Genomic DNA, 14,131 nt, shown 5'->3' on the forward strand with positions numbered 1-14,131 from the left:
CTGGCCCGACGAGCCACAGTAATGACGTACGTACCGCGAACGACGTCCATTGGTCCGTCTCGCTGACTGACGGGAGAAGGATGGGTGTCTACCGCTCGCTGCGCGCTTTTCCCTCGCCACGGCCAGACTGAATCCAGCGGCGCGCACTCCCTCGGCCTCTTTTTTTTTTTTTTTTTCTTTTTTTTTTTTTGCGCTCGCGGAGTGCCACGCCCCACCTCCCGCCAAACGCGGAGGAGGAAGGGGAATTTGTCTTGCAGAGGCTAGACTACATCGGGCAGGAGAGTGAAAGACCTTTTCGAGGAAACGGAAGGAGAGAAGCATGACAGAATCGGGTGATTGCGGTGGCTGTAACTGCGTTATTAGTTTCTCTTTTCAAAAGCATTTTGCGGCCTTGCGTTCTAGGGGTGAAGTCTCACAGTCAAGGGGGAAGAAAATATTTTCGACTGCAGGGTGGACAGTGGGCCTTTAAGGCCTGCGCCCCATCTGGTGACGTCACCATCAGCCGGCCTACTAGGCGCACTGGGACGCATCACAACAAGAAGAGCGGCGTCCGAACGGCGTAGCTCTCCTCTTGCTGCACGCTTCTAGTTTGTCGAGCCAGTCGCTTCTGCACGGACTGTTTTTCTTGCTCGCGTTCTGCGGCATGCAGGTTTCGGCATGTGAAACGAGTGTTGTGCGCCTATGTGTCCAAGCAACTACAGGACGGGGAACAAGGTTTAAATGATTTCATTCCTAAAGGATGAGGAGCTCTACAAGAAGTGTGATTCCCCGAGATGATTTTCTGCCTACTGCCAAAAACGAGGTACGAATCAATTTTCTCTACTGTTGCCACAAATACACGGTGTATGAGTGAGTCAAAAGAAAAAATGAATCTCTCCTTCGATATTAGGTATAGTATTGCGTTGGTAATATAGTGCGTAGCACTTTTGCTATTGTAATGCAGGTGTGCGCCTTACACTTCCATGCATCCTAGTCTCGAGCGCACCTCATCGTGCACCGGTCCCCAGACCGGAAAGCTGCCCAACATCCCACTAAAAGTGCTGTGTCCACGTCTCAAATGAGTACCAGCACGATTCCCTGGCTGCACCTCGGGTCTCCCGACAGAAGATGCCCTGCCAGCGACGAACTCCCCAGATGAGAAAAAAACTGAGCCGGGAGGCATGTCTTACACGTGCTATAAAGCATCTGCAGCCAGCTGTCAAGAGGAACAAATGCAGTGTAAATTTCCATAACCCGCATGAAATGATGGAGAAGCTAAAAGAGGATTGTCCGAAAAACTGTCACACTGATATTTCGGACATTATGAGGTGCTCCGTCGTGAAACTGGGGTTCTCGGCCGTGGCCGTTGACAACCACGGAGTGACATTGTGAATGTAATGCGACTTAAGCCGCACTTTTCGCATGACAGCAATGACGCTCCACTTTAAACTGTGTTCAGGCTCTTCGTTTTATTTTATTTTTGTTTTTTTACCATTTTCTTCGTGCTTTTCCTCTTCATGAATTTGATGCCGTGGTATTCCTATTCCCCTTTAATTTGTTTTTGCGTCTATATCTGCTTTGTACATACCCTCTCACCGGGATAATGCTCTTCTTTTTCGGTGGACTAAAGCCACGGACCTGGCACGACCAACCTGAGCGCTATGCCGTGATGAGGACGAAGTGGTCGCGCTCGAGTGAGATGTGCTAGAGCTGGCTCTGGTCTGGGCGATTAAACCTCGGCCGTTCTGCGCTTCGTCCGGTCTGTGGCAATATAAACTGTTTACTTCACCTTCCTTTACTTTTTAACTTTCCTTTGTGTTAATGGCGGTTGTCTCCCTTTCTATATACAGCGTAACAAAGCACTTCATTTTTTCTACATTTATTTGCTGAGACGATGTTTGTGTATTTTTAATATTTAAGAAGTTAAAGTGATTTTCGTGATAATACCAAGCGTAGGGGCACCATAATATAATTTATGAAAGACCAACCAGCTCTCTGATATAAATTTTTGACATTTGATATTTCGTCTACACCGCCGATTAAGAACATTTGAAAACGGGGCTCGCCTTTAATGTCGACATAATTCAACTTTTCTGTATAACATTACATCTTCAAAATGAGATTTAAAGTAGTTGATTAATTTATTACACTGAATTATACGTCGAATAATCAAGCTTTATTAAGTGCATGGTGTCCGTTTTGCTGTATAACCCACCTTCACAAAACAGCGCTGACGTACTTAGCGTGTTTTTTTTTAAAACACATGTTTGTAATCTGTTTATAAATACCACTCGGTATATAATATAATCGCTTACGAGAAGTGTCTATGTCTAGCACCACAATCGTGGCGCGCAAATGGGCTAGTCACGTGGTTTTATTTCTTTTCGCGGGCTTTCTTCTGAGCCCGGAAGAAAAGATATACCTGTTGTTTTCGTTATCGCAATTGCTGGAATGGGGGTTTCTGAAGGCGCTCTCCAACTTTCCCATTCACATTTTTGGTCTAAAGTCCATATCTATGAAATTAGAAAAATTAGCATAATTAGCCAATTAAGCAATTGCAAAACAAATTATTGCCTGTAGTGCGCAAGGAGACTGGCAGTTGTATGCAACTGGTCTCACTGACCTACCTCAAATCCTTGGTTATATATATATATATATATATATATCGCAGTACCCGTGTTCAAACTCGACCGCAGCGCCCGCCTTTGGACAAAGGCGAAACACAACGGCGTCCGTATGTTGTGCAATGTCAGCAAACGTAAAGACCCCTGGTGGCCGAAATTATTCCGTATCCCTCCACTGCAGCACTTCTCTCTCCATCTTTTCACTTCTACCTTCCTCTATTCCCCTTACGGCCCGAATGAGGCTTCCATAGAGGTGTCACAATTATACGCCTTTCGCTTCCTATAAACTTCAGCGCAATGTGTGTTTTTCTTCCTATCTGTCCGTGTTTCTAGCACTGTTTTAGCATATGCTCCCTTCCCTTACGACACGGTTGATATGTCCGAAAGCTTTGGTTTGGTTTATAAGGTTTACTGTCGCAAAGCGACTCAGGTTATGAGGGAAGCCGTAGTGGAGGGCTTCAGAAAATGTGGCCACCTCAAGGTCTTTAAAGGTCCACTGAAAGGGGTCACCAAGGAGGATAAACAACGCCATAACACTGTTAGTTATTGAACCACCCATCATTATCCCGCAAAAATTTTCGATCTAGCTTCTGCAACACCAGAGATATCGGCGATTAAAAATGACCCTTCCAATTTTCCCTCTCAACTCGTACGCCGGAGGGAGCCATAAAAAAATAAAGAATACAAGCAAGTTCAAAGCTCCGCCCAGACATACGTCACTTCGACGAACTTCCGGTTGCCGTGCGCTCGCTCGCTGGCGTACTCGCGTCAACCCGTCCTCGCTCGCACACGCCTGAGTTCGTCAGTTCGCGCAGCGACGGTTAGTGTAACCGCGAACCCGTGGTTACCCTAGGTTACACGGCGGACCAAGCCATGGTTACACCACTAACCGCGGTTATCGCAAACCGAGCTTGACGACCTCGGTTTGCGTCGTTAACCGAGGTTATGACGGCGTATGTTGACGGAAGCTACTCGTCGGCGCCCGAGTGCGCGAAAGGTACGAGCGGGTCTGCTTCACAAAGTTATTCATTTGCCCACTGTATCACGTTTAAAGATCGATGTATAGAATATGGTGCCGCCCGACGTCTTCGATTACGGCCGACAGCGCAGCGACTGCGTACTGAAGCCTTGTCGTGCCTGCCCTGCAGTATCGTTCGAACGGCTTGTTGCTGAGCAGAACGTCACAAAATGCGCGGCCTTAGCTATGAAAGTACACGAGTTTGCAACGCTTGCAGCACGGGATGCCGCGAGCAGGCTGAGGTACGTTACACAATTACCGCGGGGGTGGGGCGCGCGAGCGCAGCGAACGACGGCGCCGTGCGTGACCGTCCCTAGTCGTCGCTAGGCCTAAATTGTTTCGCTTCGAAGCCGCGGCGGTCGACGCTTTGGAACATGATCAACGCTGTCGTAAATCGTCTACTTATGAAACTGCCTTATAGTGAATCATTTCCTGCCATAGTAAAATAATTATAGGATTAACTCTGCCGACGCATACCTAGTACGAGCAGATCGGATCAGCCGAATTGCACCAGCGGCAGCTGGCTTGAGCAGAAACTAGCTTGTATCACGGCTATCGCTCTTACCAGCAATTTGCTGCTGGTCAGCGATCCTCACGAGGGCTTCATACTTGATATTCGACTCAGTATTCCATACGCCAACAAATTTTAGCACGCTTTATTTCGGACATCGGTGCTAACGATCCGCCGTGTCGTTCGCGAACGGTATGCGGGAGGAGGGGCCACAGCGGCGGTGTTTACGGCGGTCGAGGAGGTGCTGCCATCGTGTGGTGCTTGACCGTGCTGTTGACGCCTCGTCGGACGACACTCCGGTACTCCTGAAACTACGTTATATAAATAAGATATTTGTAAATGCACCTTCGTTCTTCCGATCCCTGCGTCGCTTCGGTTGTTCTACTTAATGGGCAATGGCCACCTAACCGGTAAGGGTGGCGAGCAGCCCGCACAGAGTTCGAGCAGCGCACGAGCAGACGACTTTCGCAGCTACCGGAAGTGTGTCCGTGCCGATCCCTGCGTCGCTTCGGTTGTTGTACTTAATGGGCAATGGCCACCTAACCGGTAAGGGTGGCGAGCAGCCCGCACAGAGTTCGAGCAGCGCACGAGCAGACGACTTTCGCAGCTACCGGAAGTGTGTCCGTGACGTCATGGCTGCAGTGGCCGCAGCGAATGGCAGCTTCTAGAAAGCCTTGCCAGTCAACTTACCCGTGACGTCACGGGTCAAGGAAATAGTTCCATGCGACACCGCCAAGCGACATTCTCTCTGCCCGCGAATTTCAAAAAACGCTGTTTTTAAAAATTAATAATAAATCGCTGGCTTTGTTCCAAGGAGTTATACTTTGCGTTAATGCTCAAAAGGATGTATTCTACACACTCAACACGTTTGTCAGTGCCTTCTTGGGAGCCGTTTCCGTGGACCTTTAACGCGCACAGATATCGCACAGTACACGGGCGCTTGCTGCCCGCATGGAAAACCGGCCGCAGCGGCGCGGACTGTCCACAGAAAAATGCGACAGTTACTCCTCCTTTTCTTTCTATAAATCAACTTATATTGAAATGTATTGTTAGTCTTCGAGTGCGTGCTTGTTTTGGCCTGATTTTCAAGTTCACTCAGTTAGATGCAGATTAAACTGGAGTGTACGTGGAATTGTAGAGCTTTATAGCTTTAAAACTAGTGCTTCGCAGCTTTGGCTGGGCTCTTCTGCACCCTCCTTCTAAGTGATAATACACGCGATTATGTAGGGCCGCGGGATTTGCAGTAGCAATACATTTTTTTCCCTTCCGTGCTCTTTACTTAAGATCTCCAGTTTTCTCATCTCCATTCTTTCCGTTTGGCTTAATTCTGTCGACTATTTACTCCTCCCTGTAATACCCTCCTTCCCACATTGTGGCTTCACACGAAAGCCAGCAATGAATGCTATTTGTAAATCCCACTGTTTCTGCTACGCAGTAAATCAGAGCGGTCCATAAGCATCCAAGTTACGGAATATCTCGCAGCAAAAACAACCCTCGGGTGAGCACTTATTGAAACCATAAACGTACGCAATCACAGGTGTTTTTTCGTGCCAAGGACATAGACGGGTGTGGTTTGCTTTTCAAAAATCCAAGCGCGACCTCTGCCATCCTCATTTTGTCCAGCGCCCTGACGCTTAGCACCTGTACCCCTTAACAGACGCTGCCACAGCGGCGGTAAGAAGGGTCGAGGGTTAGCATCACTGCTCTAATTTTATGCTGCGTTGTAGTGCCCTGCAAGTGAACAAACAGCTTGATACGGCGTTCATTGTAATTCGATTCGGCCTTCGGAATGAGAAAGCTATAAAACGAACTATGAACAGTGCCCGCATTGCTATGGTAAAAAGCAGCTTCATACAACTGAGCAGTAGCGCAGTCAGGGGGAGGGCTTATGGGGCTTCAGCCGCCCACGAAATTTTTTCGTACTGTGATGCACCGCAGATCAAAACAACCACCAGAGCCGGAAATCAATCTAGACTGTCTCCAGTATGTCTTTTTCACGCTCGAAAAGAGATGTCGGCGGGAATGAAAAAAGCGAAAGGTGCATTTAGTTTTCTGAAATCGTTCATCGGACCATACAAAGGAGGCAAGCCGTACTATCAGGCAAGCTGACAAAGCACGCCGAGATGAAATGCGTGAAGAAATTAAAAAAAAAAAAGAAAAAAAAAAGCTAGGAGGGAGCGTGACTCCATATGCGCAGCCTCCACGGGCCAAACTCGATCTTCTGCGCCGCTCTGTCTTCTCCCACTCGGTCCTCTTGTTCGCACTGAATCTCGGTGTTTTTAGCCGCTATGTATACTCCGGTAGAAAGTATGTCGAAGTGGTCTGCTGAGAGTCCTCGTCTGTTCGTAACACTACAGTTTGTTAGAGTGCAGATTCTGCATTATAATCAAAGTTATAAGCACACTGGAGAGAGTTCGGGCAACCATTTCATCTGTGGGTCCGTCAGGAAGACTACGTATTCCAACTAATGTTATTTGTATGGCTGAAAAACTGGCTATGATGAGTTCTGAATTTGCTAAATTAAGCAAATGATTTTCGTCTGAAGCAATACATGCTCAGAATACTCGATGGAACGAAAGCCCCGGACGGTACTATTCTTCCGTGCAATCTTTGCATCCCGGCATGCAGAATTTATGGCGCATTTGAGAGGTGACATGCTGGTGATAGGTATCTCGATAAGGAGGAGGCTGAGCACCAACGTCAAGCCCCCTCAAAAAAAAGGTTCTGGCCGCGCCACTGCAACTGACAGCTTATATTCCCTGAGACAGTTCAGCTACCATAAGCCTAATAGGTATACCATCCACTAATCAAGTTCGTACAATGCGTCTACGTGCCCTACAAAGCGTACGCGACGCTTAAAAATGATGTTCTTGAAACTCACAGGTAAACTACCGACATATTCGGAGACGTGAACTCGGTTTCTAGCAAACTTCTTCCTAGAAAACGCAGAAGGTGGCTCATCAGATTTAACTATGCTTACAGTAAATAAACCTGCGTCTACAGCGACGCGCAACCGAAGTAAGAAGGCTGATAAGCTGACTTATTATGCTTCTAAGCAAACCGGTTATGTCACTAGAAGGAAATGAAAAGTAGTTTCTTTATTGTTCTGCTTAAAGGAATATAGACACCTCATTTTTGGGTTCGTGTTTTATAATTTGTAATGATGCCTAGGACATTATTGTACACGGATAACCACGTCACGTTCGCCTACGACTGCTGAATAATTTATAATCGAATTTCGTTTCTCGCCTGTTTCGGTTTCAACAGCCGAGTGATGGCTGTGACGTCACAATTAAGTCTAAGTGGTCTAAGTCACGCGAGGGATGAAAATACGACGATATAATCCTCGCTGTGTCAATTGAATTCGCTGCAATAATAAAGCCAGCCTGCCTCAAGAACAGGAATCATTACAAGTGAAGAATGAGCGATTATATGGCTGTTTTTTTCGCGCCGCGTATGAAGGCATGATTGTGCCGTCACAGCCATCATTTGGATAATGAAACCGAAACTGGTGAGAAAAGAAAATTCAGTTATAAATTATTTTGCGGTCGTAAGCGAAAACTGCGTGCGGATCGATATACAGTAATCACTTACGCATCATTAACAAGAAGAAAAATGTCATCAAAATTTGGTGTCTATAGCCCTTTAACATGTACATTGACCTTGACATACCACTGAAACGCAAAACGATTGGCGCAAGTGACTCATTACCAGAACAGAATAATGGCTGTATTGTTGCCGTACGCCCTGACAGCGAGAACGCCGGGCGCATATCACTTTTTAAAGGGGGGGGGGGGGGGGGGGGGACGGAAGCCATCAGAAGAGAAACTCATCCCGACGTTGGTCCTGACGAAAGCCCGCATCTTAAATGAAAGTTTGTGCATTCCGTATCTGCAGAATCATGCACCCGCGCGGCTGGTATTGTGAGTAACGCTACCATTATCACAGTATACCTTTTTTAAAATGTGTTGGGTGATACACTGTCAGAAGGAACCTGCAGCAGTTTCCCTGGTTTTACAAGCAGCCTCTATGCCTCACTGCCCACGTTCTCTCGAAGTGTTAAGGCTGCGCGTCATTAATCCTCACTCGAGAGACACAAGCAAATTCGAACTGCTGCCTTCGTTTGTTCCAGAGAAATAAACTCATCTCTGGAATGCGCAGGTTCTTGTAGGGTGGCCTGAATTTCCACTCGGGTAGACTGCTTTTGACAATCCATAGTCCAGTAAACTGGGCTTTGGATGGATGACCGCTATAAAGAAAATGCCGCTGCTCGCACGTCTGCTCAAAAGAAAAAAAAAAGAAAAAAAAGGTCAAATGGACTCATGTACGCACCTACTTTTTAGCTTGATCCTAGCGATAAGAAACGTACAAGCTACGATTTAAAATGCTGCCTTTCAGATAAGCTGCTTTCTGCCAGCCGCCAGCACTGCGCCTTACACTCGGCATCGCCGCCTACGCCAACAACAGTGCCGCGTCTCGCAATTTTTCCCCCACTGGTCATGAGTAACTTGTCGTTGAAGCCGAAAAAGCAAAAAGGTCCAGATTGTCATGTATGCGTACATTTCTGTTGCGCCAGAAAATACTTGGGTACCCTGGTTCTGACGCATGCGGGTTATGGCTCTAACGTCCATAAATGTAATATTTTAGCGGCCTCAGTCTTCGCCACTCATGACGCCCGGAGTTCATTGAAGATTTTCAATGGCTTTGTCTGGGATACTTAATGGTGACGGGCAACTAAGGCAAGTGTGCGCACATACGGCTATGTCCGTAAGTTACTACACCATGGGCTTCGCAAATGGTCGGCGGGGCATTATTTCTGCAGCGAGCAGATATATGGTCATACTTACCGTCGAAAGAATGCTATCTCACCCGGCCTGACGTAAGATCGCGGCAACATATATGACGATAATAGTGACCCCTTAAGTTTCAGTTCGTGTACCATGCCATCGACGGTCGTTACCCGCCGTGTATTTGAAATCGCGCCCGCTAAGCGACACTTAACGTTGCAGCCGTTCAAAATAAGCGACAACCTAATACAGAACAGGCTGAGGAAAGGGTCAGAACAAAAGCTGCCACGAGCGTTTTATTCCTTACAAAGTTCAAGAATGAAATTTAACCATTTGTAACACTTTTTTGTTCGGTTTCCTAGAAACCATGTAAGAAAAAAAAGAAGTCATCGCACATCAGAAACTCGAAGATACGACACCACTTCCTTCAAACAGTACTTGTTCAGCTTGTCAAACGTTGCCACTTGCTGGCTCCTTTTACCTTGTGACTGAACGCACACGATTTCCTCTTTAACTACCCCCGCAATCCGGAAGTAGTTGTCCTCAACGAAGCTTTCGGCCTCCCTTATCAACGCCAGTGTCGACGGATGACCACTGCTTGCTCCAGCCTTGCCCAGTTCTCGATGAAAGAATGCGCTTCCTTTGAATAGTTCAAACGCTTCGGCTCCGAACTTGCCAACTGTGTGGGCCAAAACAAACTCAATGGCTTGCATCATCGAGTACATGTTGTGGCGGAGACGTCTCCTGATTTTAAGCCCCGCGCTGCTGGAAGCGGTGTAGCCCAACTCAATCGTCTGAATCACAGGATTGTTCTCAATCCCCGCACTGAGAACACTGAGGCACGCCTCGTCAGCGGACGGCCTGCCAAACTCCATGCAGCAGAGCGTCCTGTTTACCTCCAGAGCGGCGGCGATGGCTGTGCAGGCGATCATGTTGAGAGATCTACTCTGGGCACTGAGCCGCCAGATGCTCTTATTCTTGACTAGGCCATCGAACATGCGGCAGAGGCATATGGGGCTCACCATCTGGACGATAGTCACCGTCCTGATGGTCGTGGTCACTTCGAAGAGGCGCGCCAACGTGGCGCCATCCTCGATGCTGAGCGAGCAGTCGAATTCAACCTCCTGGATGGACTGGTTTGTATGTAGCGCAGCGCACAGCGCATCGATGTCGCGGTCGTACAAGCAGACTGACAGGGACTGGAGCGTTTTGGTCCACACGAGCGAAAAGGCTAGCTGCACAGTCTCCAGATAGTAGCAGAGTGAGAGTTTCACCCCTCGGAGGGCCGTGTTGAATCCAATGGTGTTTATGAAGACATCCACAGACCTGCTGTCGTAATCGTACTCCATCATTGCGCTGACTCGTTGCAGAGTCTTGTTGTTTACCAGCACTTTAGCCAATGCGGCAACCCCGTTCTCGCGAAATTCGTTGTCAAAGAGCGACAAAACTTTGAGTGTTCTGTTGCGAAGTAGGGACTCGGCAACGGTAACAATTCCGTGGTCTGAGATACCATTACCGCACACATGTAGCTCTTCGAGCTTGCTGTTCACGGCTAGCATCTCGGCGACCGCATACGCTCCTTCGGCGCCCATGGCGTTGTTTCGCAGGTCCAGAACCATGAGCGAGTTATTTATCTTCAATGCGTCGGCCAATGCCCGCGTTCCTGTTGGTCCAATGCAGTTGCTCGCAAAACACAAGGCAATCAGCGTGGTATTCTGCTCGAGTGCGGATGCTATAGCCATCACTGCTTCGTCCCGTAGTTTCGCCCTCTGTACAGTCGCCGACCTCAGGGTCTTGTTCTGCTGAAGAAGCTTTGCAAACTGCTGCGCCCCGCGTATGCCCACCGTGTTCATCTCCAGCTTCAACTCCACCGTATTGCTGGACTCGAGTGCCTTGAACAACGCGACGATATCAGCCGCTTTGAGGCCAACATTTACCAAGAACAGTTCCTTCAGCGACGCCGCCGACTCGACGTAATTTGACAGCGTTGTCACGTCACATTTGCGCAGTTCAAGGTTGGAGACATGCATCGTGGCCAACTGTCCGCGCGCCATGGCCTCGAGGAGGCCGTATGCCTCGTTCTTTGCCATCCTGTTTCCATCCAAGTGAAACTGCTCAAGCGTGGCGTTGGGTACCAGGCGATCTAACATACTAGGTTCGAGAGCAAACAGGCGGCCTGAGTAGCCGCAGTGCACGTAGTCAATGCATCGGTGAATCTCGAGCAGCTCTCCCAAAAGTGTGGCGCATACATGTCCGTATTTGGTGAGGTTCGGGTAGCTGCGAGGCGCGAACGTGAAGACGGACAGCTTACCGGGCCGGTTTTGGCGGAGCTCAATGCCGATGCTCTCAAAAAAGCGGTTCCAGACGCTGGCTCTCATGATAAGCCAGCAGCCGTGTTGTCGCTTCAAGGGTCCTGCACCTTCCATGGCCTCCGAGAAGTCTGTGTCCGAGCATGATTTCCTTACGTCCAGATCGAAGCGCCTAAAGTACGTCTTTAGGCCTTGCACAGTAGTCGGCCTCATCATATCCGGGTCGGCGTTATGCTTCTGGGGCCTTCTGCGTTTCATGTTGGCCGAGAATTGTACTTTGGGGCTATTACGCGTCGACGAGCCCGAGATGACCGGTCGTCGGCAGCAGCGAACCTGTCTTGAAACGAAGCTGGCGTTGTTCTCGGGTGCACCAGTCCTTTCGGCGGCGGAGTGATGGGGTCCGAACGTAAAACCACGATGCGTAAAACGCGACAAGCGTTTAGGGTATAGTTCACTATAGTTTAGGGGTAACTCGGCTGGAAACGCTGATTGGCCCAAAATTTGTGACGTCACATATGGCGTCACATAACGTCATGGGTCACGTGATATTTTATGATGTCATGTCCGGATGTAGGGCGCACGTGTTTTCTCTAGACTGTCCCTGGATTCCCCATGCTTTTCAGAGCGCCCGGGCGCGACCCGGCGGCATGGCCGGCGGTGTCGTCGGCGCCCCGCAAGCAAACGGCAGCTGCCCAACCGATGGCCGTCGGCGGAGAGGCACGAGGCCTAGCTTGCATGCAGTGCAGACACTGTGGAAACGGCAGCGACGTCAAATAACATATGCACGCTTCGAGCCGCGAAGAGGTTTCCGAACCAGCTTGTCACACCACACGAATTGCCGGGAAAATCACAGTTTAATTGCTTTTCCTTTATCTAGACCTGTGTGAGACCTTTCGGCGACAAAAACAATCGAGGTTCGCCAACGCAGTGTGACCTGTTCCTAGACCGGCCGGGCGAATTTTCCAGTGACAGCTGCACACCATGTTTACGGTGATTCCGCTCTTCTGCACATTTCGTATATTTGCAAAACGTTTCCTTGCAAAATAGCTTTCTCGGTGCGACGTCTTTCAGGCGCGCAGGCTGTCGGCAACGGTCGTCCGTCTCGTTGCCACGCGTCCCGTATAATTCGGTCTTTTTCTAAGCGAAATAGTTCATTATGAGTTGTTGTAACCAGAAATGCGCTCGGTGACCGCTCTTATTGGCTAAAATGGGCCTAATTTCCTCACTCCAAACCAATGCGCCGGCGAATGTATATGATGCCGGCCGGCAACACCGCGGCCCCGGCGCTATTATAAGCACATCCTAGCTGCAATAGCTATAGCTAGTCGATGACTGTAGGGGGCAAAAAAAAAAAAAAAGCTTTGAGGACAAAGGGAATAGAGATACGTACTAGGCCATTCAACTCTACAAATTGTTTAGGTCAGAATTGTGATGCTGGGAGTGATATGTTGACTAGGAAAAAAAAAACTAAATAAGCTGTAGTATTAAGGGATCACCTCTCACTGTTTTGGTTACCCTCTTGCCAAAAACAATTAGGTGCCTAATGAATATCCTATTCTCATTTGGGCTATGATTATTATAAAACTATGTAAGTCATAATTCACATTGGTCAGGGCTTGTTTTAGATTAAGTTTAATAAAGCAAATCCCCATCTTGCACTTGGAGCATAATGCCTTAATACCTCAAATAAAGTTGGTGGAGCATATCATAAAGTCGCAATTAACACAACTGGATTTCAGAACATTCAGCCTCAGGATTTCAGGCTAACAAAAAGAAATGTTGTACATTGTTACTAAGGAGGTCATGTTATATATAGGTAACTATAGGAGCATTATAAGATGTGTACTTTTTAAGCAGTACAGAACTGTGCATAGCCTTTAGAAAACATTAAAATATTGCAGCGTATATCACATGAAGAGTCATGGCATTGTATGTTTTGTAAGTGTCAGCATATGTTTGCTGTCAAATTGAGATCCATGTGATGCATGCATCTTTTAATGACTTAGTGCTTGTTCTAATGCAACGCATGGACCATTTCAGCTTTTCATGCCTTCGCATGTCTAATATGTAATAAACAGCGTCTTACGTCTTCTGCATTTCTTTCACGGCAACAAGTTTTGCATCCGTCATGTGTGTCAATTGTGATTTTTAACTGGACCTGTAGCCTGAAACAGACTGCTGACTGCCATCACAAATTTGTTTGTTATATATTCAAACACTGCATTTATTTTTGTTCATTGAAATGCTTTAATAACTTTCATTGCCTTGAGTAAATGTTAGTCATTCGTTACATTGATTGCTTGCAGTCCAGAAATTCTTTACATCCTTATTTGGCTATACCTTACACTTACAAACACATATAAAGTTATATAGATGCTACACTATTTTTCCTTCCATTTAGTATCTCTTTCACACAACCTCAGAGTTTAAAGACAATTATTTATCAAACAGCACTTGTGGATATATCTATGTGGACACTTTTTTAATTGCACAATGATGGCATAATGCAATGAAGAATAAGTTAATGTGGTCCACCACTTCAGTTCGCAAAAGAGTTATGAAAGAGAAAGGTAGCATGCACTATAGCCAATTTTTAACAAAATTTTCTGGGCATATGCCACCCTTTATGCAACTAATATGTCAACAGCAAAAAAAAAAAAAAAAAAACTTATACATTACTAAGGTGCAAAGATGAGTAAAACGAGTATTTGCTGATTTTCGGGCTGTCCAGACATTGTGGGATTGCTTTTCAGGATATAAAAGGGCATTTTTTTAGCATAAAGGAGGGTTTAGAAACCTTGCTGTCCCTATAAAGGTGTGAGGACTGCACTGCGTGCAGTGCCCAGGAAAGTGTGGCTGGAAATAGGGGGGGTTGGGGGGGAGAGGGTGGTAATGCAAAGAGA

General features: G+C 47.4%; 1 protein-coding gene across 1 annotated transcript; it reads right to left on the minus strand.

Annotated features, from left to right (window-relative positions):
- Nucleotides 1–9,202: 9,202 nt before the first annotated feature.
- Nucleotides 9,203–11,670, minus strand: LOC146172318 (uncharacterized). The gene has a single exon (XM_084585750.1). It carries the CDS (start codon nucleotides 11,484–11,486, stop codon nucleotides 9,306–9,308), a length of 2,181 nt encoding a protein of 726 aa, XP_084441876.1. The 5' UTR covers nucleotides 11,487–11,670; the 3' UTR covers nucleotides 9,203–9,305.
- Between the last annotated feature and the right edge of the window lie 2,461 nt (nucleotides 11,671–14,131).

The sequence above is a fragment of the Amblyomma maculatum genome, unplaced genomic scaffold (genome assembly GCF_055883805.1).
Source record: "Amblyomma maculatum isolate TAMU_Amacu unplaced genomic scaffold, ASM5588380v1 scaffold_13, whole genome shotgun sequence".
Classification (NCBI taxonomy): Eukaryota; Metazoa; Arthropoda; class Arachnida; order Ixodida; family Ixodidae; genus Amblyomma; species Amblyomma maculatum.